Raw genomic sequence first — 26159 nt, 5'->3', positions numbered from 1 at the left:
CCGCTCCTCAGCAATAAGAAAGTTGATTTCTAATTGACAGTGTAGCCACCGGTTGGTTTAAAAAGTCCCGAGATCCACGAGCGAACGGGCTCTTTGTGCGACTCCAGCTTTTCCAAGGGCCGTAACATGGCTTTGTTCTGATTATTTAGCTTATTAAATGTCTCTTGGCCTGCGGGGGAGGGTTCTTGAAATTTTGGATGCTATTTGAGGAGGTTGCTTTGGGTCCTGTGAGGCAGAGAGGCTGGCCCGTTGTAGGTGATCCTCTGGTTTAGCGTTGCATCAGTTACCTGAACTCTTCTGGTAAAGATCTGGAAGTGAAGGTGTCTTCCCTCTAGGTAAGCGGTGTCTCCATCATAACCCTTCAGAAAACAGCCTTTTCGGCAATAGCGCTTTGTAGTAGCGCTCTAACTTTCAGGTGGCAGGGTTGAGAGTGGCTTGGTGAGTCAGACCAGATAAGACTCCGGCTTCTAATGTGCGTGCCGAGTTCCAGGCCTCGGGATGAGTTGAGCCAGCTGGTCAAATCTATTTTCTGGTTCACTGTGCTTACATTAAAATTAGCTCCTGAGAACAGTTATTACAGCCTTTACTGTTACATTGCCTCCCATTCATATGCCTGACTGCTAGAAAATATTTTTGTCAAAGCCGTTTTTGGCAAGAACCAGTAAGTCTGTGTATCTCGTGGTAAGCTGAAATGGTTTTGGATGTGTTTTAATTGTGAATAGTCCGTTTGCTTCAAGTCGGGCTTATGAAATCTGGAGTACAATGTTTGCTGAATAGCAAAAACTTTCCTACTGAAGCATGTGGCTTGATCAGGTTTTACTGGAGATGCGGTGTGCGCGACCAAGCCCCAAAAGCTTGTATCTTTACAATTATTGTGCTTCTGAAAATGCCTGGAAGAATTGTACTCAGAGGCAGGAGATCAGTATGTGTGGGGAGCTAAAACATGTATTCCAAGCAGTTCTACATAAGCTGGTGGAACTCTGAACAAGAAAGTGGGCTTACTGCTAATTTATTTGGCATTTCTGGGAAGTGCTATTCATATATATATATATGTATTTTAGTATATTCATGTCTGTTATTTTTAATTTTCCCTATTTTTTTTGTCAGTTACAAGATTCTACTATTCATCATATGGAAGCACGTGCTGCCTATTAGACAAACTTAAAATTTCTGCTCTGCAGGATCATCCCCTAATGATATCCTTTCCGGACGGTCCATGCTGTGGTAATCTGGCTGTCCTCTAGCGGCCTTTACCTGCCAGTGTGTAACCCGTCGTTGTTGTCTCTTTAACTTGAGAATTAAAGTTGATTAAGTAATTGTAAAAGGATATTTTAAATTTGGTGTAGTTAAACTTCTCTACTTCCTCTTGAAGAGCTGTTTTTCCTGCAGGCTGCTATGATTCAGAGGAATGAGGAGACTGAAAGAAGAAATACTATTTATATTCGCAACTATTGTGTGGAGCTTTGGAAGTTCAGTATATGGCATAAAACTGTATTTATGAAAATAGGGTGGGCAGATAAACCGAAAGCTTAACGTTACTGAGATGGCAGCAATTTATTGCATGGATTGCTTTATTTTAAAGAGGCATGAAGGATTTATTCTTTCCTATAGGAATTCCTTGAGGGTCTGGTAGCCATTACTGTAGCTCCCTTTTTTAGTTCCTTCTCCTTTTCCCTTCCCTGTTCTTTCTCCCCCTTCCTCTGGTGCCTCCCCCCAATCTACATTCCTTTGTGTTAGCAGTGATGATGGCAGTTCTAGTCACCTCCTGTGGTTTGATAGATTATTCCCTTTAGAAACATGGTGTACTTAAAACTTTCCAAACATGATTCTCTTCTTGCTCCTACACTTTTTTTGATGCTGGTTTTGAGTTTTGTTCTAAGAATTTGTCCTTTCTAGTTCTGCTTTGAGTTTTCTTAAATAGGAGTAAGAAGTCTGATTAAACCTGTGGTGGAAGATACTAGTATTTATATTGTGATTTCTGTTTCTTTTTGTGTATCTTGAAGGTCATAATATAAACAAAATCTTTCCTTTTGGCAACAGTGCGTTTCCCTCTCCCCTGCAAGCCCACAAGTTTTGAGCTTCTTGTAGTGTGCTTTAAACTTTCGTTTTTATTTCTGTAAGATAAACTTCTGTGAGTATTTTTAGATTACTACGTTCCTGAGATCTGTTTTTCCTGTGAGAATGATCTTACAGGTAAATGTTCAGATGTCTTTAGTCTTACACAATCTACATGCAAACTTAATTTTTTAAATATATTCTTGATACTGTAAGTAACATAAGTTTATGGGGTGTGTGGGGGGGTGGAACTACAGGCAGAAACCTGTGAAGGGCTTTGAGCACTCCTGAAGGAGTTAATTAATTCTAGGGAAGAAATTAATGGCTGGGAAAACGGCTGCTTGAACTCCATATACTGTAGTGACTGATATTTCCATAGTGGGTAAGTTGTTTTAATCTCTTGCCTGTGTGTACCTGAGAGGTAGCCATTTCTGTTGACAGCTTGTTTTTTGGTATGTTGTGAAGTCTGTGTGGTTAACAAGATCTTAGCTGATGGTGAAGTATTGCAATCCAGGGATGAAAGAAAGTCTGTATAAAAAAAAATATTTGCGCTTTGTTGGTTTCTCTTACCTGTAAATACTCTGCTAGGGGGATTAAGACAGTCATATTTTCAGAAAATGGTTTTCTTTCAGGATTTTCTTTCCCTCTCAAAAGGAGACCTGTAAAAAAAAAAAAGAATATTTTTAACTCCTTCCATGCCTTTTTACACATTTTTTTCTTGATGACCTAACTGGATATTGCAGTACTGTTAAGTATAGAAAAACCTGAAATCAAAAACCTGAAATCACAGTAACTGTCAACCCTTTACTATTGCTATTTCTACATTTTGTGCTGTTTTGGCTTTTCTGTTCAGTCAGTTTGGGAAATACTGTCATCAACAAGCTGGCAAGAAACTCCTCAGGAACTTCTAATGTTTTATAGTGGGCAGAAATAACTTCTGAAGGCCACGTTTCTGCTAATTTTCAGGTTGAGGGGAGGAAGTAGGCAGGGTTGTTACTAAATACGTTATCTGGGTTATGGCTCTCAGTTTACTGACAGCAATATTTTTTAGCAAGCAGTTGAATATCATGCTTTAGACGATAGGAAATGTTTCATTTAGGAAACTTACTGCGTTATAAGAACAAAACTGATATAATTGGCTTTATGCTGTTTGAACTTGATTATATTTTAGTGAAACATAGGCCATCGCTTATGTTTTGCTTGTTGGGTGTTAACAGTAAGATTGAGGGTTCTGGTTACCTGATGTTAGCATCGTCGTTCTGAATTTGGTATGACAACATTGGTTTAAGTTCCTGTGAAAATTAAACTCTAGCATAGTTAAGTACACGGAAGAATACTGTCAGTGATACATCAAATTGCAGGCCTAGAGCTTTGGACATATTCACAGTGCCACCGACTGCAATTGCTCTTCAATGTATGTAAGTCTGTCTCTACAGATAGTGACGAGTGTGAAATCAAACAGTATTTTGCCTGGAGCTGTCATTAGCAGTGTCATTTGCAAAACTGACTGGGTACACTAAGACCTATGTGTCATTGTGGGGAAGGCATTTGAGATGGAAGAAAGCTGTTTCTGCATTTGCTGAGCTTTAAAATTGGAACCCAGCTGGTACAGGAAATAGTTGAAGAAGTAACTGCAACACCAGTGTCTTCACGTTTGTGCTTTAGACTGAGATCTGGGATGCTGGAAGACAGGATCTGAATTTCTCTTTTTCTGAAGAATACTTGTTTGTCCTTAACACCCGCCTCCCCATCCAGCCTCAGCAGCTGGCTTGTTGTTTATTTGTTAATGCACTTAAGTTTTCTGGGTTTATGAAAGATCACATTTATAATCTGACAATTTCTACACTGAGGTTAAGGTGGATTACCTTTGAAAATGAACAAAAACCTTTACTGTCCTAGTAAGACCTTGTACAACAAGGCTGTGGCTTCTCTTCTACTGTCGCCTCCCCTTGAGCCATGAATGGGAATAATAGGAACTTCTGTTGGTGTTATATTAACTTTAGGTCTCTAATTTGCATCGCAAATAACTTTGTGAACAGCACTAATGCCTTTGAGGGGTTTGGGAGGTTTTTTAATTTGTAGGGTAAATGTGTTTTTTAACCTAATTGGGCAGTTCAAATTATTATTGCAGCATGTTTAATTTTTGCTCTGTGTAGTTCATGTTGATGTCAGTGGCACTAAATCATTCCTTCAGTGCTTTACACATGTATTACTTCTCACCTTCTTAATTGTGGCTTTAGATTTTGTAGTAGTAAAGTATTCCTCCATTTCATACAGTTCCTGCTGGATGCTCTGATGTTTGCATTCTTTATTCTACCCTCCAAAGCTTGCTTATAGGGAAAATTTTTGTTTTAAAGGTACTGCTTCCTTTAAGTTTCCCTGCTTTCCCAATGAAAAATGCGCTTATCTGTCTTCCTTGAAGGTTTCTGTTGATTTGACCTCTTTGGTTTTAGAGGGATGAAAATTATTATTAAACTTACCATATTTAGGAAGGATGCAAGCGACAAAGCTGTGTGTCTTTAGGTTCTGACAAACCCTGTTTATCAACTTCCACAGTCCAAAATAGTGTGCAGAATATGAAAAAGGTTAAAGTTTGGAGCCTCAGGTGTGACGTAGATTATGAATCAACACAAGAGTTGTGGAAATGTGCTTGGGGCTGTATGGGTCTGGATCTGCTGGGTTCTGTCTCTTGCAGCTCAGTGTTTCTTAGTCAACATGTAGATGGCCACTGAGGTTGCAGGTGGCTTTTGCATTGTGGTATGAACCAGCTTTGTTTTCATAACATAGGAGACTTCTGTTCTATGGACTGTTTGAGGGTGTAATTTCTTTTTAAGTGATGGTCTCTATTTACATACCTAGAATCTATTTGCATGGCTGTATAGTTCTTTGATGAACTGACAGTTAGAATTACAACCCTAGTTTAAAAAAAGGAACCTTTTTGCTCAATTATCCCAGTCTAATAGTAGTGGCAAATAATTATTCATTATGTCCTATTTGGAATGGAGTGTAGTGGTGTGTAGGCATGCCTCAAGACTACTGCTGTGCTCCAGAGCTGAATTTGATGCAGTATTTAAATGAGGAGGGGAGAGAAGTAATGAAAACAGCATTCAGTAACTACTGACTTGAATTGGCTAAAATACGGTATATATTTCTTCTTATGGGAAAGGAATGGGTACCTAGGACCTCATGTGTTCATTTTTTTAAAAGTGATGAAACGGAACAACAAAGTTGAAACCCATGCTTCTCAAATTTGAGTAACTTGGAGGCTAAACTGAAGTGCTGTAAGGGGCTACTGAAGGCTAAGGTACCATAGCAGAGCTGCTGGCTACAGGAAGATACAGCTGGCACTGGCACAAGCGTGAAGCTGAGCCTGCTCGCTTCTCGGTACATGTGGTAGTCGACTTGAGCTTGGCTACGTGTGTGCTTGCTTACCTCATCTTCTTCCATTAGCGCTCCATCCTGACCAGACCTGTCTGGTTCAATTTTTGAATAAGAAATTGCTGAATTCCTGGAGGGTAAAGATGGACTGTTGCTGCTCTCTTACTTTCATGTTTCACAAATCAGAAGGATGGCACTTAAACAAAGCAGACAAGTACCTGGATAAATACTTGTAGTTACCAAAACTATTACAGAGGATGAAAAAGGATAGTATGTGATCTCTAAGTGTTGTATGCTTTGTAGGTGTCCTGTTCGTGCTTGAGCTCAGAGTTAATTCTTTCCTGGTTTAGTGACTTGAGATTTTGCAGTTTAAATGAAACATCTCTCAGGCACAGACTTCTTTGACTGTAGCTAATGCTGTCTGCTTCAGCTCCCCAGCTGTAAAATCCTGGGTGCGTTAGACTGTATTTTGGAGGATTTGGTTTGCGTGCAGCGCTTTCCAGCCTCAGGAAGTCCTAACCAAGCTTAAGACTATAGCTGTAGTAGAAGGTGCGTGCATGTCTTTGTGTGATGGTGCTTTGTGACACCACATCAATGAAAGCTGTTCTAGTTTGTTAGAATGCTAAGCATGCAGGTCTTTCCGAAGTAATGGGCTTCTGGTTTCTGTTGGTCAGAGGAGAAAGGTACAACAGGATGCTGCAATATTGCTGAAATTTGCATATTGCCATAGGAGATGATTGGAGTTGATTTATTTCTGTGTGAAGGATGTATGAGGCAGGTGTGATTCTTCTTTTGTTGTACAGTAAAATAACCTGAACATGCAAATCCTGAAGTTTTAATTTGGAAAGTCAAAGTAACTTCTAGCTCATTCAAACTAAATGTACGCTGTGGGAGGATAAGCAAAGACATGAGGCTTGAAATTGAGCTAGTAATTTAGAAGAAGTAGGGCTGAAGAAGGTGTAGGCTGGTTGTGAGAGTCCCCTGCCCCATACCAGTATTGCACATCTACTGTGATTGATAACAGAAGCTTGAGCGCTCTGCTTTCTCCTCAGTCCAGTTCTTTGCTGTCCTCGGCATTAAAACTTGTTCCGAATATGGAACTAGACATCTTCCTTATTGCAGGTCCAGCTTATTGCCTAATTCCCTGGGCATGAGGGACAGCTATTCTTTCCCCTGTAGTAAGTAATCTTTTAAAAATATTTGAGCTGCTCTTTGTCATGTTCCTGTTTCCTTGTGTCTTGCCCTCCACCCTGCAGCCTTGTGATACTTTTGGCCTAAATAGAGCTAGTGTATTCGGTTTTTCCCGAGAGGTCATGTTTTTTCAGCTCTAATCATTCTTGTTCTCTCAAGTTAGTTCACATAGGTCTTTGAGTGTGGTGCTTAAAGCCAACTTTGTACTTTGGCTGAGGTTTTCCTGTGCCAAGTGGAGTAAGACTATTTCATGTGCCCTGGAGCCGATATTCCTGTTTATGCATCCCCGTACATTTGACTTTATTACAACAGCTTAACATTTGTTTCAAGGTCAGCTTGTTGATCCAACCTAGCCCACAGCTTTCTTCTGAAGAACTTGCCTTCCTGTTTGCTCAGTTAATACTGCCTGAGTGTACCTTTCGGAACTGAATTATATTCTAGTTCTTTCCAGTTTGTCAGAGTTAAGCAGAATTTTAATGCTTGCATTTTAATGTCTTGCAGTTCTTCCTGCCTTTCTCTTACTTGGAACAAGCCTACTCTGCCAGCAACAGATGATGGGAAACAAAGAAATCAATGAACTGAGCTGGGTTCCTTTTTGGTGTCTGCTCCCAGGCACCGCTGATAACTGCTCTCAGGGTACAGTTATCCACTAGGTATTGCATTCACTATACAGCCTTTGCTTGCTTGCCAGCAGTGGAAGTCTGAACCCAGGTGTATGACATCAGTAGGTTCTCTCTTGTCCCTAAACCCTGTACTCTGATGTCAAAGGGAACCTGCTGGGTGCTACTCACCTCCTTGTTCCCTTTTAGTGCTCGCAAAAGGTTCTCCCTCTCCCCTGGGGTTTTACTGGAATGCGGGGAAATAGAGATCAGTCACATGAATTTTGACCTTTTTCTGAAGGCAGATGTGGAATGAAGGCAGGCAGAAACTGATGTCCAGAACTTTTTAAAATTAAAAAGTGTGGCCTGTTCCTATCTGTACTCAAATATATCACATAACAGCTGAAATTTGGTACCTTGGAAATAATTCCAGGTGTTGCAGAGTGCCTCTGAAGCCATCTGTAATTAGGGTTGTTTCAAGCTCTTCATTCTTGAGATGAAATGCCTCTTGCATTGCAAGCTAGGTGTTGAAGAATAAGCCCCCACTACTTGGAGCTAACTTTTCTTAAGGGTACTTTTCTTGGATATGTATTTGCCATAGAGGTGCTGACAAATACTTCCAATGTGGGTGGTGAAGTGTGTATTGAGGATGTTAATAATTGTTTGTATTTTGATACGCAAGATGAAGTATTTATTTTTAATGTTACGAAAAAAAGTAAAATGGCTTTTTAACTTCTATTTGTGTAATGCTGTATCTTAAAGTAAAACCACTACATTTCATCTTCAAGCTGTTAAGATATAAGCAGCTTCATGCTGTTATCCCAAAACTTCAGTTCTTGCGGTGGAAGAGTAGGACTGAGAAGTATCCCCCATATTATCCTGAAGAGGTGGGGGCTGGCATGGATCGGGGGTGTGGGTGAAGTGGGGATTAATGCTGTGCTTGGTGTGTGTGGTGTTTGTGTGCTCACTTGTGCAGCAAAGCATATCCCTGTTCCTGCCCTCAGGTTAGATATTTGGGGTGGGATTTACTTGCTTAGCTTCTAACACCTTCAGCTGAACTAACTGTTCCAAGCTCCTTAACAGTCAACAGAAACAGGGATTTTGTTGTTAAGATGGTTTTTTAGTTAGGTGCATCCTGCTGCCAATGATGCTGCTAGGCAAGCTTGGCTGTGGAAGCTGGAGCCGAGGGTGGTATGGGGGATCTTCCAAGGTGGGATAATACTTGGTTGTGGGAGGTTTTTCTGTACTAAGTGTGATGCTCAATTTTTAGAGCAGAATACCATGTGTCCTTATGACTAAACTTTAGAGTCCTGTTAAATATACAGTCTTAAACTTTGGAACTGCTTGGGGTTGGGGGGGCCTTCCCTTCCCCTCCCCCTTTGCTCAGTTGAGCACAAGATCTGAGAAGATCAAGTAAAACCAAACCTGTTTCTAAATTCTCAACTAGTTACTGAACTAACTGTTAAACTGAGCCAAACTGAAATGAAGCAAATGCTTTTTGCACCTGCAGAAAAGGCTGCAGCTGTCAAAACCTTGTTTATCACTACTTCTTGGGTCCAGGTGCTCAGCCAGTGGCTTCCCCTAACACAGTGGTTTGGTATTTCGGATCTTCAGCAGAAAAGATGTTACTGCTTTATGCCGACTATAGTATGCTTAACCTTTGCGTGAGTGAAGATACCAGAAACCCAGATGTAATTTCAGAGGCTTACTTTAAAGCGTATTTAGGTAAAACACACTTTTTATCAGTATTGAAAGATCACTTGAAAGATTGAGAGTTTTGAGTTGAAGATCTGAAAGGATGTGCTTGCATCTCTCTTACTGTTGACTTTATCTGATAAATCTTTACTGTTTTGTCCTTCAACTTGGTTACCAGAAGCTGATCTTGTCAGAATGCAGTCATCTGTAAAGATAATTGCCCAGATGGGGGGGGGGCACAGATTTCCCTTCCAAATGCTTATGGTCCTCTCTTGTGGTGTTGTCTGCAGATGTTACGTGCTTGACTCGCTAGTCAAGGGACTTAACCGCTGCCATTTAAAGCTGCTAAATTTCTGTCCCAGTCAGTGAAGATGAAAACTAAAGGCTCTTCCCATTCCTCAGTGTTCACTTTACCTGGCATTTTTGTGCTCAATTAAAATTGAGTTATTTCACCCTCATCTAACTGAAGTGTGGTCTGTAATACTTGTGTACTGATTGGCACCTTGTGCCCATTTGCTTCCCATACAGGAGCATGGTTTTGCATTAAGGCTTCATAGCTGGCACTGTGAGTGTAAACTTCATGATTTGGGGTCCTAGTGACTTCTCTGAATCCACTTTGGCAACTGAATCTTTCCACAGAACTTGCTTGTAGAATTAATGACTCACTCATTAAACATCTGATAGTGTTGAGGTAGTGCACAATGAAAATACTGAACTTTTTCATTACGCAGACGAAGCAGAAGTCTTTCAGTATTTAAAAACAAAACAAACCTCAACAGACAGAAAAATCAGTGATGTAGTTATAATGGAGTTCACTTTATACTATTTTTTTTTAACTTAACCTACTTGTCTTCTCTTACATGGCATAATTTTGTTTGTCTCCTGGGGCTTCTTTTAGTTGATGCGATTGTTAACAAATGCTTTTCCTAAATACCTGCTGCAATTCCGTACCCCTTGGCTTGTGTCTCGACCTCTAGCAGAGCATGTCCTGGATCCAGCTGTTCAGTGTGCTGATGAAGGCTGAATGTGTGGAGAAAGCAAGCAGTGATCTTGCTTTTGGAATGGTCTAGTGAACTAGTAAGAGCTGCATAGCTCAACTGAACTCATTTTTATTGAAGTACCTTAAGTCTGGCAAGAGGGATGTCCCTGGTGACACCTGAAGTGAGACCTGTATCAAATGCTGAAAGTGTACATAATATTGGCATATGTACTGGGTTTGTCTTTGTATTTGTTTCATTAGTTTAATGGACTTTAATCTGTGGTCCGCTCATACCTGGAGCACTTGGCTTACTGTTACTGAGGGTTCACGTGTAGTGGAGCAGCATATACGTAGCGCAGATCTCTTCAGAGACTTCACATTTCAAAAACTCATGGGATGTGCACAACAGAAGTTGGAAACCAACAAATAATCAAGTTGATGGAACTGTAGTTCCACAAAGTAAGGAGCAACAACAAATTCTTCAAACTAGCATTCAGTTTTGGTATTTGTAGTGTAATACCCAAGACCTATTTATGTTAAAGAAAATTCTTGCTACTTTAAAGCGTCATGGTGTTAAGGCTTTTTCTCTGAGTTCTAATGGGTCGTGTAACTAGATGGCTGTTGTAAAACTTGAGTTTTAAAAACTTCTTAAAAAGCTATTGTAAAACCTTCAGTTTTCCGACTCTTGAGGTGGTGTTTCCTGGCAGATGAATTTAAGCTTCTTGAGTAACAAATTGCAGATGGTCAGCCAAGATTGAGAAGCAAGTTTGGGCCAGGAGAGGGAACTTGGTTGTCTGTTATGTACCATATCTCGTATCTGTTCAATGCACTTCCGTGCTCTTTCAAGATAGATGATATAGCAGAAAGCTTTAACTTCTGTGTGCGAGCCTGAGTAGAACTTTACTCTTGCATAGCTTTTCTGTAATTTGCTGTTGTCTTAGACGTCTGGGTTTAAATGAAAATGTGAATAGTGTATTTGTAATAAATGGCTAAAGTAAGGATATGCACATACGGGTGCGCATTCAGTACAGTTAGAGTGATCATCTGGAGAGTTATAATTTTGAGACAAAGACTGAAACTTTTCTTACCCTGCTAAACTGGGCATAGTACTTTGTGTCATGAGGGGATTACTACTCTTGCTATGAAAAGTTAGGATAGTAAGGCTAGGGAGAAGTGTATTTCATGTTGAAAGCACTGAGATGTATGGATATTTACAGAACACTAAGTACTTGAGTTCTAAATTTAGCCCTATCTGCAGTTCACCAGCTGTACTGTTTACTGAAAAATATTTGAACTACTATAGGCTCCTTGTTTTTAATTTCCGTAGCTGTACGCAAGCTAATGTTGGGGAGACTTCCCTGTGTGCAGATTATATAGCTCATTAGATCCCTGAAATGCCATGAAGTAGCATCTTAACACAAGTGTGTTTCACCTGGCCTGAGGCCTCCAGCAAGAACATTTCACACTTGGGATCATAAAAACAAACATACTAGTTGGGCTTTTTATTTTAAACAAGCCAGCCAGATGTCTGAAACCCTTCAGAATGAACCTGAAGGCAAATAGGAGGAGGTTTATTAGCTGCATGTGCTTTGGGAGCAGGATGTATGGGAGAGATTTGTGTAATCCTTCAGCTCCAAGCCCATGGGGTTTAGGAATATAACAGTACTTCAGTTCTCATATTATTTCGCTGTCATGGGGAAGCAGCGTGTGCGTGGAGTGATCATCACCGTCACTGCCATACTAGTTAAGGGTCAGTGCTCCACGTTTTTCAGGCCTGAGTATTTTTAAAGCATATATATGCGCCTGTTTGACTAGTTTCATTTTTAAGGGCAAAACACTTAAGAGAAAGTAGGCGATACTACTGCTTATCTTTATTTTTTTTTCCCTGGCTTTTCTCTGGAGTGAAGCAAGTATCTCAGTAATAGGGCCAGTTAATCTTCGTCTATGTGGGGTTTTTTTCAGAAGCCTTAGACTAAAATAATGTCTTGTGGGTCTTGTATAATCTGGATCACTTGCTTTAGTGGGAGTGTGGTAGGCTTAGGTTGGTGGTATGTATATTTCTTCAAACACTACTATTCTCTGTATAAATTATTATTTATAATCTAAATTTTGTATCTTACTGGAGGCTTTGTATACTAAATAAATACTTCCATTGGTTTTAAATAGAATATTTATAAAAACAGTATGTGGAGGTGGAAATAATTTGTGTACGACCTGAGCTCCAAGTTTTCAGTAATATCATAGAGCGAAAGTTACAGTAATACTCTTAAGTGGTGATTGCCCACTAGGTTTTGTTCTGAACTACTTGAACAGGCAATAATTCTTATTTGAGCTAGCATATTACTGAAAAAATGACTGGTAGCACATTTGGGTCGTATTTATGGCAAAAGCAAAGGGCTGCCTCAGCAGACCAGAGTTGTTCCTCAACACTGTACTATGTTGTCTTGTACTTTCTGCAGTGATGCTGAGATAGAGGGAGGAAAGAGTCCAGATCACCCATTGCAGGGAGATGATGGGTCATGGGCCAGCACTGGTGGCTGATTCAAATAGAACTCCTAACATAGTAAATGTAAATATCCTTCAGCAAAACTAATGAAATCCTTGCCTGTCATTTAAATAGTGGAAGAGTATTTTAGGAAAGAGAACAAAAGTAACAAAAGCATCTTGGTATAGGATCAGAGAGAAGGCACAGCTCATCTGTTTTCCTGCCTGATAAAGACACTTTAAAAGATGCAGGATGGCTTTGTCTGTGATGTGAATATTAGGTCTTCCTCAAGTGTGAAAGACGGGTTTAATCCTGGGAGACTAAGACTTACTGATATGAGCTGGCAATAATAAAAACTTTAACTTCTGGCTAGGTTGACTTCTTAGCCCTAGTTTTGTGGTGATACATTCCCTGCTTTAATTAGGTATGACCTGGAAAAATTCTCTTGAGCTTACTTCTTCACTGCTTCTGTGGCTTTGAGAAATACACTTTATAAACTGTGACAAATGCTTAACATCCCCTATCTCTACCCTTCCTTCACCTTTCTGGAAGGAGACTTTCCTCTTGGCTTAAAAACAAACCCAAACCATCTGATAGTAACTTGAGAAATAAAGGGTAGTATTTATTACAACAGTTCATTGTGTAACAGAGTAAAATCTTCCGTTTCCAATTCAAATGTTATTAAACAATTCTAGGTCTCTTTTGTATTTGCTTCTCAGCCAAGCTGGATGAATTCTGCATCTGAAAAACCAGAAATTTGTGCACCAAAGTATTATGTTTAAGCTATTTCCAGCACATCATCTGGCTGTGGATTTTGCAAACTGGAAACCATCATCTTAAGCCAGAATATTCTCTTTAGTTTACTTCTGGTGCTTCTGCTTGCAGGTTTTCTTCATCTCACGCAGGAGGCTTTGAACAAGGTCTGTTTTTTCAATTGAAAAGCTCAGAGTACTACTTGTTCCTTTTGAGTTCAAGGCATTTGCCAAAATGTGTTGCATTTTAAGTAAAACAGAGTCCAAAGGCTGTATGTGATGGTTGACGCTTTGCTTCCTTCTCGTAGGAGCTCTTGCATCTGAACTGTGGGAGATGGAGTAGAAATGAATGCGTAGGATGCAGCCTTATTTTAGTAACTGTTTATATTTTGTCATGGCTGTCTCAGTGACCAGTTGGTGTTGGAATGACGATGCTTTAGGGTCAAACCAGCAAAATTCTGGGCTCTGTAGTGATTTCGGGCAAGTGGACTTAATATTTACTCTCATCTATCTATGAAAGCAACAACAACCCAAATACTAGTTTTTCAGTGCGTGGTGAAATATAGTCCTGTCTTGCCAATTAAGCAAGGTATGTTCTTCAGCAGGCAGTTTTGAGCTCTGGATATTGCTTGTGCTCTTCAAGCCTGTGAGGTATCTGAGAAACGTGACTCCAGTGGCCATCAGTTAATATAAAGGATGCCTTCTAGCTCATTTTTCTTGTCCTTTTTGCAGTTTTGTGCTGGAGTTGTGGCAACCTTAATCCCAGCTTGAACACCTCATAATATCGAGGCTTCCTTCTAATAAAAACTGGCTTATGAAAGCAGCGCATGGAGAAAGCTAAGAGATTTGAAGCTCAAGAAATACCTCTTTAGTCTTTAAACTCTGAATTGCAAATGTTGGAACTGATGTCTCTGACTTCATTTTGAGTTCTGGTGCGTGTGGAGTGTTGTTGAGCCTGACCTTATTTTGTGTCACATCCGAACCCTTCAGGTAAAGGAACTACTATTTAAACAGGATTTGCTAGGTGGTTGTGAAACAACTTCTACAGAATGCAAACTAGGGTTATAAACTCTACTTTCATTGTCCCTTTGGATCAGAACCTGTTGTTCTAATACACTATTTTTACACCTTCTATAGGGAACCTCAGAAAACAAAGGGGTGCTGGTTAATTGTGTGTTAAGAGAGGATCCCTAAAGTATAACATGCTAGAAACTGAGGTGTCTCACTCAAGTACCTATCTCCCAAAATGTTCATTGATAATTCTATAGCTGCAGGAAACTTTCTAACTAAAGCTCTGATTTCTTTTTTTTTTTTGCCTTGATGTGGAATTTTGGAAGGTTATAGAATAACCACTCTGCAGATTAGTGCTAAAAAGGATAGAGTCCAAATAATTCTCTTTAAATGCCTGCTATCAAGAACCCTTCTGGGCTAGAAGTTATTAATAGACTTATGTTAGAAGGAATGCTTAGCCTCCCTGTGAACTTCTTAGCACTATGGTAAATAATGTGTAGTTTCAGGAAGCTGGGATTTTGCATTGCAAGAAACTAGGCATTATGTAGCTCTTTTCAGATGTCATAAAGTATTAGTTTAACAGTTTCTAAGAAGCTGGTCTTCCAACTGAGTCTTGCTTCAAGCATAACTAGAACGGGACAGACAATGCTCTGTTAAAACTTGATCAGTTTTGCGTGATGTTTCAATTTTGAAATGCTTCTTGGACACTGCAGAAAGTGCCAGGAGGCAAAAAATCACAACATCTTTCATCTAGAGTCTGGTAGCAAAATCATCTAGATCTGGAGTTAGTACTGCTGGGGTGATTAGCTGCTTTGGCTTGCTGAAGCAGAGATATTTTAAAATGACCTACTTATCCGAACTGGAATTTTGACTCTGGCTAATCCTTTTCTTCTTCTGGGAGCTGGCTAAGTATGTCTTTATGGGATTGTTGGTAATAAGGGTTCCATGTAGCTCTCCAAGCAAAGAGTAGGAAATAATGTGAAGGAGCAGAAAAGAGGGAACGACCTTCTGTGTTCTCACTGGATAATTTTAGTCCCACAGGCAGAAAAAAAGGAATTGTGATCATCAAGAAACACCTACATTTGTGTTATGGGGAAATCATCTAAAATCTTGTGATCTTTTCTTCTTTATCCAAGATGGAACTTAAAGACAGAAGAGAAATTGTTAGAAGTGTTTCAAACAAATGTAAATTTTCCCAGTGAGATGAGCTGTCGCTGGAACATTTTGTCCTGCAGGATGCAGAGGAGGAGTGGGTTGGAAATGAGTCTGGCTGCCTTTCTTAGAGCCAAGAAGAGATTTTTTGAATTGGCTTTATGTTCTTCATCAGGACTCTTCATCTCTTTGAATGTAGGTTGTCAAATTGGATAAGCCTCTGACATCCTTTAATAGACTGGGGGGTTGGGTAATCTGTATTTTTAGTAGTCTTCCCAAAAAAGACCCCAGTGATGTCACTGAGGAGATACAGAATTTGTGACACGAGTGCTTTTCTTCTATATTCACCCTTAATTTTGGCAGATATTTTACAAGTCGCTACTACTTGGGGCTAAACTTTTAAAGAACGAAAGAAACCTTCTCTTTATTCTATCTCTATAGTACTACTAATAAATCTTTACTTTTCTCAGACTTCAGAACGTGTCATAGAAGAGAACTTTAAATCAGCGATAATGGTGATACTGATTCCATCACAGCTCATTCTCCAACTGTGAAGAATGTTAGCTTTGGCTTGTGTTTGGAGTTTGATTTCTTTATATTCCATTTATGTTATTCCTTTTCATTAGTCTACCTTTCAGCAATAAAAATAGCTTCTCTTCCTCCCCACCCCCCTCACCTCTACCCCCCAGCTTAAGGAGATCCTACTAAGATTAAGCCTCTCCCAGGACAGAGACTGACTAACATCTTTTGTTATGCATGTTTATATTGGATGGCTCCACTTTCTTGATCTTCTACTTAATCAGGCTCCATAAAGGATGGTGTGCTAAGGGAAAGATGGCCATAATCTTGTAGGACTCCATCCAACTTGGAGCTCCAAAGGCTATTTTCATTACCTCAAGGCTCGGAGGATCTTAGTGTTTGAACTTGCATGCCTGGCTCAGCTGCTACCTGTAGAGACTTGGTGACAGCAGACGGGTGTATCTTTGGGGTATGCTTACAGGTTGTATAGAAAGCAGGGCAGGTACTTGCCATGGTGGGCAGAACTGGATTGGGCTAAGGTCTTAGCAAGGATGGTCAAATGGTTCCTGTTACTGAAAATCCAGTTAGTCTGAAGTGCCAAGCAGTTTGAGAGGGATTCAGCCTGATAAGCATAAAGGGCATGATAAGGAGATACTGAAAGTTAGTTGCCTTTAACCAGCTCTGGTAAGAGCATGGTGGAAAAAGTACCTAAAATAAACAGCTTACCATCTCTGTGGGTACACTAAATGCATACTACAGGAGAGGATCTTGAAACAAACAAAAAAACCCCCAAAATATGAAAAGACCATGCATTTTCTTTACTGTAAGGAACTTCCTTCTCGGAGGTCTTGAGGGCCAAAATCTTGTAAGGCTTGAAAATACATTGATGCAGTTTTAAAATGACAACAGCAGAGCGAAGCTAGAGTGACTTTTGAGAATCTTCTGCCTCCTAACAGCCAATATTAATTGGCGAAGACAAGGGAAGCAAGTCCTGATAAACAGCTCAACTAGAGTGAACCAGGACTTTGGTTGCTTTGAGTTAAGGTACTGAGGCTGCAGGGCTGACTTCAGGCCGCTTTGAGCTGGTAAGCTTGGCTAGTCAAAGCAGTGTGCATTGGAAAAGGAAAGCAGGATCAAAACACGTTCAGACTTTGCTTTGGAAGGGGACATCCAATTCCTAATCATAGGAGAATCTGCCTGGCTCAGTGTGGGAAATGCTAATGTCAGCTGGCTTTCTTTTGTGGCTTTTTTTTGATGCTGTACTTGGACGGGCACCTTGATAAGCAGCGTTGTCATCCCGCAATGTGCCCGCACAAGCATTTGTGTCCAGTTCATGGCAAACCAGACTGGGGAACTGATCCAGCTGGAAAACATCCTAACAAAAAGGAAGTGTTTTGGCTTTATCCAACTATAAAAAATTCCTTGATCTAGTTCTCTGTGTAGCAGCAAAACCACTTGTGCTGGCATATTGCCACAGGCAACAAATAGCCAGAGAAGAAAATGTGTTGGCAGTTGTGATGGCAGCTAAGGTGTATCAGACTGCAACCTAGAATGGCTTTCGCTGGTAGGAGTGTGGTGATGGTAACTTTTTTCCATTTAAACATTCATTATGCTGGCATTAGCAAGAAGGACTGCCCAGTAGGAACAGATTTGTGATGTAAACCAGTACTGATGTCCACAGTGTAGGCCCGGCCTGGTGGCTTGCTTTGGACCAGTGTTAGTCTAGAGCAATGTGCTGAGCACCTAATAGTGGCCACAGTGTATCTTCTGGCTTTGCTTCAGAGTGGATTACTTCTGGGCGAGGCTGGAACATGATGTGAGATAAAGCACATTAAAGGAGGATATTCAATTCCAAAGCGTGCTTCTGATCTCAGCTAAGACTGATACTCTTTGGGTTTGTGCTTGCTATTGAGAAATGGAATTTCCTGATGGAAGGGAGCAGTAGAAACTGGGAGCTGATGTGTGAAGGCTTGTCTGGCTAAGATCACTTTTTCACCCCTGTCCCATGAAGCCCTTAAATACATACTTAAAAATCTTTCCCAGTGGAGCATGTCTCGTTTAAAAATATGTAGTTGGTTAAGTGTGAGTTGCTAAAATGAGATGCTGCTTTTGGAATTTCCAGTTTGCTTTGTTTCAGAATTGATTGGGATGCAGGCTATCAGAAAGGGCCTGAATGATTACAACGCTAAGTATCACTTCCAATATCTGGTAGGATTTAAGAATGTGGATAACTGATTCTGAAAGTGCCATGGTTCTGCGACTTCATTTGCCTCCCCTTTATCCTTTCATGCAGCTGAATGTACTGGTTCATTAACTAAAGACTAATATCCTTCTGTCTATTCTCCCCTTACTCTGCTTGTATTATGCTGACTTAAAATTTCAGTGAAACACTTGAAGATTAGAAGAACTAAACAAAATATAACTACATTGTAGTTAACTGATTACAGATCAAAACCTTGCTCCTCCCCTGTCTTTGGTAGTTTTATTGGATTTGCTTTTTTCCTTGAGGAAAAAAAACCCACACAAATTCTTATGTAGCTGGTTCTTAATAGTAGCCTCTTAGTTGTGGAAGTCTTAATCCTTAGAATGAATCTGAAAGTCTTTGTGCCAGTTACTAAGCTCCTCAGCTTCATTATATTTTCAGTCTGTATATGGACAATTTCTGACCCCCACTCAGCCTTTCTTTTGACTCCTATTCTGGATTTCTAGATCTAGTTTAAACTTCATCATGTTTAAAAGGGACACTGCAGTGTTTGGTCGTGCTGCTCTAAATACTGCCCTGTTCATACGCTTGCCCTTAAACTTGCATAGTCTTTAGTGAACTGCACCTTGCTTTGGCAGATGCTTACGTTGAAAAGGGTGTATGCAACTTTTAGCAGTGAGTGTATGAACTTGAGTGGTTTTGATATTTGACTTGGTGTCATTTCAGAACAAGATGTGGTAAATATTTCAAGTTGCTGGGTGCTTTCCTGAGAGATAGGACGTGTCCAGTAGAAACAGACTGGTGGAATCTCCAGATATCTGGGTAGTATTATTTACAGTTGAGGAGCACTTGTAAGCTCATCTTAGAGCAAATAAAAGTAAATACGAGAATGAGGTCCAAAGGTGGTCAGGAATTATGATTGTGGGACAGCCTTTAGGCTGAGGGAGGCTGTAACATAGCAGACTTCTATGAAGGTGAAATAGTGTACAGTTAGCCTATGAAAATCATATTTGAGGATGTACTCAAAGGCAACAGGTTTAAAAGATAATCTAACATTACCATTAATACTATTAATATCTTAGTTTTACATGGGTTTAACTTGGGTCATGGACTCAAGTGGGTTTTTTCTTGCTGCTACTACTGCTTATTTAAACAGCTGATTAGTAGTGTGGAAAAGAGGTGATATTTTATGGAAACATTAATTTAAAATTATTTTCTGCTATTCTCTTTTGGTACTGTAGACTTTAAAACCTAGCAAGTGGAAATAAAATTCCGGTCCTAGCAGCATCAGTGTTCCTTCCCCAAGGCTCATGTTCCTTTATTTAAATTTGGAAATACCTGCGTGTGGTTCCCCTCCCTTTTTTGTATTCCATAAGTAGTCATTGAATATGCTTGACCAACTTAAGTCATAAGCAAGAATGGTTAAAGCAGGTCACTAATTGATCATCATCATGAGTTGAGGAAAGATGTTTTTGTTTACACAGTAAAGCAAAGTTATGGGAAGAGGAGCCTATTGAAGGTAGGGTGAAAGAAGTTACAATTAATACCAATGTAGACTTGCTATTGAAAACTGGAAGTGAATTTGAGAACCATGGTGAGCCTGAAAGGCTTGATAGGAGAAGGAAAATTAGGAAGATGAAGTCCTGTGGTTTTGTTCTGGTTATTGAGAACTAGAAGAATGAGGTAGAGTTGAAGAAAGTACAGAAGTCCATTTGCTGTGGTAAAAATAACCAGCTAATAAGGACTTCTGGAAGATGGTGAGGAATAGTATCGCAGCAGTTAAGGGTTACTGATGCTGAGGGGGGAGAGAGAGGGGAAGCAGTTACGTAGAGGATGTTTAGGGTAGAAAGAGCCAGCCAGTGAATCTAGTGTGTTTGATTTAGATGACTGCTCTCAGAATAAAGACGTGTAAGCTTCTGTCAGTGATGCTTTTACGTGTATGGTAATCTGTCCTGCTTACAAGTTTAAGATCTGGTGTTTGCTGACAGGTAGCAATTATATAACCTTTAAAAAAGAAAGAAACACAGAGAATATATTAAAAGTAGCTGAGGGTTTGGAAAGTGGACCTAGCATTTGAGCTACCCACTGCTCCGCTCCCCTTTTAAGAAGGGTTTGGTGATGAAACAATACAGTAGAATGTCTTAAATGGCACGTGATATTAAGCATTCAGAACAGTATGGTAAGTATCTGCGTGTGTCACGCTGTTCTAGTACACCTGGCTAGGACTTCAGTAGTAGCTCAAATGAGGGAAAGCTTAAGTCTTTCCTTCTGCCTTGGAATACAAATCCTGGGTAGGATCATTTCAGTAGTAGGAAACAACCAAATAATATCCTGGTCTTTACTATGTATGAGTCTCGTCTCCTTTCTGAAATTCTAATCAATGAAGTCTCAACAGGAGTATTCTTTCATGAGTAGAGACACTTAATCTGAAATGGCAGGCAATAGCGTTGGTCAGAGTGGTATACTTGCATGAATGAATGGTCTAAACACTAGTCCTGTTATTACAATGCTAATTATGATGTACACAAGAATTATCTGACTTTTTTTCCTTTTTCTGCCCCAATTTTAGAGAAAATCAGACATGATACACTGACAGCATTTGGAAATAAACTTTGGCAATAAGATGGAAGCGTAAATCTGAAGACCTTAAACCAAAACAGAAATGGCTCACGAGTATTGAAACAAGAAACCGAAGAGCCTCCAACACTTCCCTGTGAGCAGTGGAAAAGGAACAACTACCATGGTAACACTAATAACAGAAAAGCTGCAGAACCAGAGCTTGGATGATCTGACGTGTAAAACGTACAATATTAATCTGGTAAGGATCTACCAAAATAACATGTAATAAATGTGAAATGCAAAGTAGATTAAAAGTAACTCAAAACTATGTAACAAATTCAAGAACATAGATCAGCCAGAATTCAACTATCGAAGGTTAGGACTGCTTTGCAAGGTGAGATGGGAGTTAAGGGGAAAGTGAAACTTCAGTGTATGGTCCCTTCTTGAAGTGATGCTTTCTTATTTTAGTGATCTTTTTAACCTTACAGCTTCATTTAAAATAATTGGCGAAAAGCCTGTTCTCTTCATAAAGTGTTCTAATGACTGAGAAGAACTATCAGAAATTCTCAGGATTCCTTTTTCCCTAACCACTGGTATGTGGTGAAGTTTTCTTCACTTCATATAGCCAAGTGCTTGATACCTGACAACAGTATTTAGTTGCAAAAATTGGTGACCACCGTGTAAGTAAGTATCAGCAGCACTGGGCAGAAGGATAACAGGTTGTCAAGTAAATACAGTTGAACCGAAAGTCAGGTTACTGACTACCAGACTGTTGTTGATGTTAGATCCTCATTTTATCAGTGTTTCAGATGCTTGGTGCTCTGAAAAGCTGTGTAATATTTACTGGGTTATTTTCTGCTAGTTTAATCTGTGATTCTGTGGTGTGGTTCAAGCATGCTATTCAGACACTAAGGAATCTATTCTCTTCACATATCACTTATAAAATGAGATCTTATCTACTCCAGAGTGAGTGATGCAAAATAGTTTCCCGGCAGTTTTGGGTGCCCACCTGAGAACCCTGAGATGCTATTCTTTGTGTAATGTACTAGCCTTGTTTCACTGACTTTAATTGCAACGGCACCCATCTGTAGGTCAAACTTTAGGGTATCAATGGGACACTGAAAAAAATTAATATGACTACGTGAAGGTATTGCTCAACTCTAGTGCTGTTATTTTTTTAAATAATAAATAATGCAAGTGTTGAACCTGAAGCATGCTCAGTTACTGTAACATTAAGATTCTGCCCCTGTTGTAACTTGTACTTAAGTAGCTGAACTGCTTATTTATTTACTTCATAAGCCCAAATCAGTAAAGCATATCCCGAATACGGTGGAGTTTGTGCACAAGCACCTGCAATTCTCATGTGTGAAGTGCGTGACCCTTTGTTCAATACTTTGTCCAGTAAGGATGTCTAATAGTAGACATTAATCAAATGGTTTTATTTTTAAAAATGTAACAGGTCCATTTAGGAGTTCTTATAGCACACGTGTTTTTACTGTCTTCACCTTAAATACGTGCTGTTCTTGAAAGGCAGATACAAGGTCTTAGAATGATGTTAACTCTTAGAATAGAAGTGCTTACTCGGCTTGTGTTTATTTTGGTTAGCTTGATGAAGCACTTGGGATGTTCAGTTTGTAGGAGAATCTACTGTATTCTTGAACTGACAGACTCATCACTTGTAACTAAATTCTGGGCCTAGGTGCGAGCCAGTGATGACCGGTAACCAGTAACAGTGCTTGCCTCTAAACTTGTAGTGGCATCTTGTAGTTTCTAGTTTTTGAGGCACTAATGTTTGCATAAATTTGGAAACTGAGCTGTCTCTTTACTGATAGTCACTGTAGATTTTGGGCCAGAGACTTGTAAGAGCAGAGGAGGATGTATTACTGTTTTTTATATGGTGTGAAGTCTATATGGGAATGTGTTGGCATGCTGTAATGTGTAGGTTGATTGTTCTTAATATCTGTCCTTATGTGTACTTAAAATAAAGCATGAAAAAGAATGAGTGGAGTGGAATATGGCAGATGATGTGGTTTTGTCCTTGACCTTCTCCTGCTCCTCTCTTCCTTTAATCTATCAAGTCATTGGTTTTGTCATTCTTGCAGAAAACAGGTTCTGAGGCCAGGAGTAGGTTCTGTTTGTACACAATGGCAGCTTGAAACAGTGTGGAAATCATGAAGTGAGGTGTGGAAAAGGAGAAACAAGTGTGAATAGTGTGCAACTAGGCTGCTCCCTACTAAAAAGCATTCATGGGAGCGAATAATGACTGCTTGACTAAAATGTGAATCTAAGATAATAAAAATTACACTTTTTTCACTAGTAAAGACAACTGCTAAATTTTAATAAGGGAAAAATAATCCTAGTGGGTGTCTTGAATCAGCTCTAGCACACTTAGACCTTTTGGCAAGAAGTTGAGGTTAATGCTCTAGCTTCTAATGGCAACAGCAATTCATAGCAATTCTGAAATGGTCTTGCCTGCACCTTTCATTAATTGTGCTGGCACAAAGTCCTGTGGGACCATGTGGTAAATTATTTTGTGAGTTGATTGAGGATTAAAGATAACCTTGCCTGGGTTCATGTTAACCGTTATCGCTTTCATGATACCTTTTGCAGTGCTTCTGTAAAAGTGCTCATCTTGGTACAAGTAGATAAAATCGCTGGGGAAAAGCTATTTTGTAATCCAGCTCATAAATGAGGGTTATAAAAGAATGAATGAATAGCTCTTTCAAAGCTGTTTACCTTCCAGGCAGCCAAGCTGAGTATAAAGACAACATGTATAGGACATAGTATAGTGTAAGCTGTATGATGACCAAGTATCTTCCTTTACCTCTTCCCTGAGTATGTTGTAAAATACTGGCTGTAGCTGCCTTTACTGCTCTGTGACATGCTAATTTTCCAAGCTGGTCTAACTTCATTTGGCCAGTGCATGCTCATTTTACAGTCTTGTGCTGCACCTGCCTTCAGGAAAAAAACCCAAATGATTGGGTTTCCTGCTGTAGAAGCAGGAGGTTGACCTATGCTTTTCACAAGTGGGCACTGTAGCTCATCAGGTAGAATAGTATCCCTGGTTGGTTGACTCTCACAACAGCGAGATGTTCTGCAAGCGTATTATGGTGTTCATGAGTTGACAGGATCATTAAATGAAATAGCTGGTCTTTCTTTCCTTGAACATAGATCTCTTGAATCTTAACTTAAGAATCTTGAAGGGTTTTCTGTATGTTGTGGCTAAGCTTGTACTTTTTTGGTATTCATGTAGAAGCTAGCATTGGTCTGTGAAATACCAGTGTGTGAGATGCAAGGCTTAAAGGTGTGGTATTAAAAAGGAAATGTGAGCTTCTCCAGACAAGTGTTTGTGGAAGGGAGAAGCTCTACTATAATCCCCTTCTGTGCATGTAGGGTTTCATTGTTTTTAATTTTTATGAAGCTGACTTGTGTTGAAAGACTTAGAATTGGGCTGACTTCCTTGATTGGAAAGCTGCTAGCCAGAAGACTTGAGGGTTGAGTCTAAGAGGAGACTTGACTTGATCACTTCTTCACGTTCTGAGAAAAGGTCAAATGCTTCTCCTCACTACTTCCTATCTAGTCATATTTGGAGGATATTTGGTAGAGATGGAGGTCTGGCATGGCCTATTCAAACAATGAAAGTCACATCTGTGTGGTGGTAGTTAAATTAGTACTTGAATAATAAACGCTGGCTTTCCTGTTGTTTGGGAAGAATGCTGATAAATTGGAGGAATTAAAATATATTTGGAAACTGGAGAAAATGCCTTGAAATTAAAGAAATTAACTTTAAAAATATGAAGATCAAGAAGTCATTCTGAGAATCGCAAGGAAGATAGCAGAGGCTATGAAATTCTTAATGTAGTATATTAGAGTGTATGTAGAAGAATAGCCAGGATTATTTTTGTTACGGTTGAGTTTTTGCTAGTGAAGAACACCTTTTAAATTAGTGATGCAAATTATCATTCATTGTCAGTCTCACTTGAGCGCCTCTTCCATTTACTCAGTTCAAGACTAGGTGTCTTTTTAAGTGAATATTTTAACGAAAGAACAGCTGCTAAGTACTTGTAAACCACTCTAAAGTTGCAGCGTCGTCCTAAATGTCATACCATGCAATTCCTTTCCTTTTGAGCATAGCCTCTCCAAATGCATAAAAGAGGTTCTACTTTTGAACAAGCATTTCTAAATAGACCCACTTCCTTGCATGAAGCAAACAGTTCCAACTTTAGGTGAAACTTGTAGTTTTGTGTGTGTCTATCTTAAAATGTGCTTCCCCCTCACCCCAGGAAAGTTCTGAAGAGGCATTGGATCTTGGTGGCTCTTTTTAACAGCTATTCAAAAAGCAGTAGTTGGAAAAAGATGGACATGCATGACCTCTTCGAGTTTCCTCTTCAGGAAAATTACCTTGTTGAATAATTTGACCTTATTCTAAGGAAGATTTCCTTTGCACAGAGGATAGCAGACTTCCCTGTCAAGGTTCTTAGCAACTGCAGTCTCTTCTTGAGTATAATCATTAAAAAAAGAACTCTTCACTCAGGAAGCTTCAGGTGGATCATAGCACAAAGGGAATGAATGGGGGAGGGTAGAACCAGCCAACGCAGGAGAGCTGATAAACTGGTTCAATGCCCTGTTCCAGTAATATCTAATGGGACTTCTGCCATGTGCTGTATAGATAAAAAGGTCCTCCCTCCTATAAAGAATTTACAGCCTGATAGAGGCTACTCAAGTTTGGACTGCCAAATGTCATTAAAATATACTACCAGATATTGTTTCCAGGTATTTTGTTTCAGTTATAGAAAGCCAAGGAGTCATCACAAGGGAGTTTCTTTACTCATGCTCCCCCTAGTCACCCATTGTTTCAGTGCCTTGAGCTTTTACTGGAAAAGGTGCAGCTTACTGTCCCTTTTCTGCATATGATGTCATGCTTGACGTTCTTAGGGGTTTTGGTCTCAGTCTCCAAAGAATTAGGACTTTTTGTGACTTAACAGGATTCTATATAAACAAATGCTTAAGAGAACAAGTTGTAGTTATAGTACGTCTGCTTTCTCATAGAACTGAGCACTGACTTCTTTAGAAGCTGGTCAGAAATGGCTATAAGGATGTGGTTGCTGTTAGAGAACATAGCAGTCATTCTCTGTAGTACGGGTAGTTTGTGCCTGCTTTTTCCATGCCCCCCTTGAAAAATGCTTTCAGTGCTTTGCAGCTGTCAAAGATGTAGTAGTTTAGTCTCTACCTGATGGACAAGGGTTTTTAAGGTGGTTAAAGTGCAGGTAGTTAAATAACTCGGGCATTCGTGAAGAAAGGCCTTGTTAAAGATGCATTTGGCTGAATATTAATTGTAAAAACTAAATATCAATCTAATTGCCACGTGAGATTGTCCTTGAGGTTCTGTTCCTTCTAAGCATCCAAGATCTTAGCCTGTGTGAATAGTCTTTTAAACATCCCTAATTATTGTTATGATTAAATCATTCTTATTGTCCTTTTGCATGTGGTTCAAGATACATTAGCTTTAAGACTTTTTGACATGGAATTCCTTTCCAAACCCATATTATCTAGCTATTAACTAATAGTTTAAAAAGCTTGT

At 39.7% G+C, this 26159-nt stretch overlaps 1 protein-coding gene across 1 annotated transcript in view; it reads left to right on the top strand.

Annotated features, from left to right (window-relative positions):
* The first annotated feature begins 7127 nt into the window (after nt 1–7127).
* The window catches only part of FAM53A (family with sequence similarity 53 member A), a 65820-nt gene continuing 46788 nt past the window's right edge, over nt 7128–26159 (top strand). Inside the window, 2 exon segments of the mRNA XM_009635848.2 lie at nt 7128–7277; nt 20589–20837. Coding sequence (XP_009634143.2) covers nt 20760–20837 — 78 coding nt within the window. The 5' untranslated portion in view covers nt 7128–7277; nt 20589–20759.

Source organism: Egretta garzetta, unplaced genomic scaffold, assembly GCF_000687185.1.
Source record: "Egretta garzetta isolate BGI_Z169 unplaced genomic scaffold, ASM68718v1 scaffold183, whole genome shotgun sequence".
In the NCBI taxonomy this organism is placed as follows: Eukaryota; Metazoa; Chordata; class Aves; order Pelecaniformes; family Ardeidae; genus Egretta; species Egretta garzetta.
The sequence above is the reverse complement of the archived record's forward strand: the minus strand, read 5'-3'. Positions and strand labels throughout refer to the sequence as shown.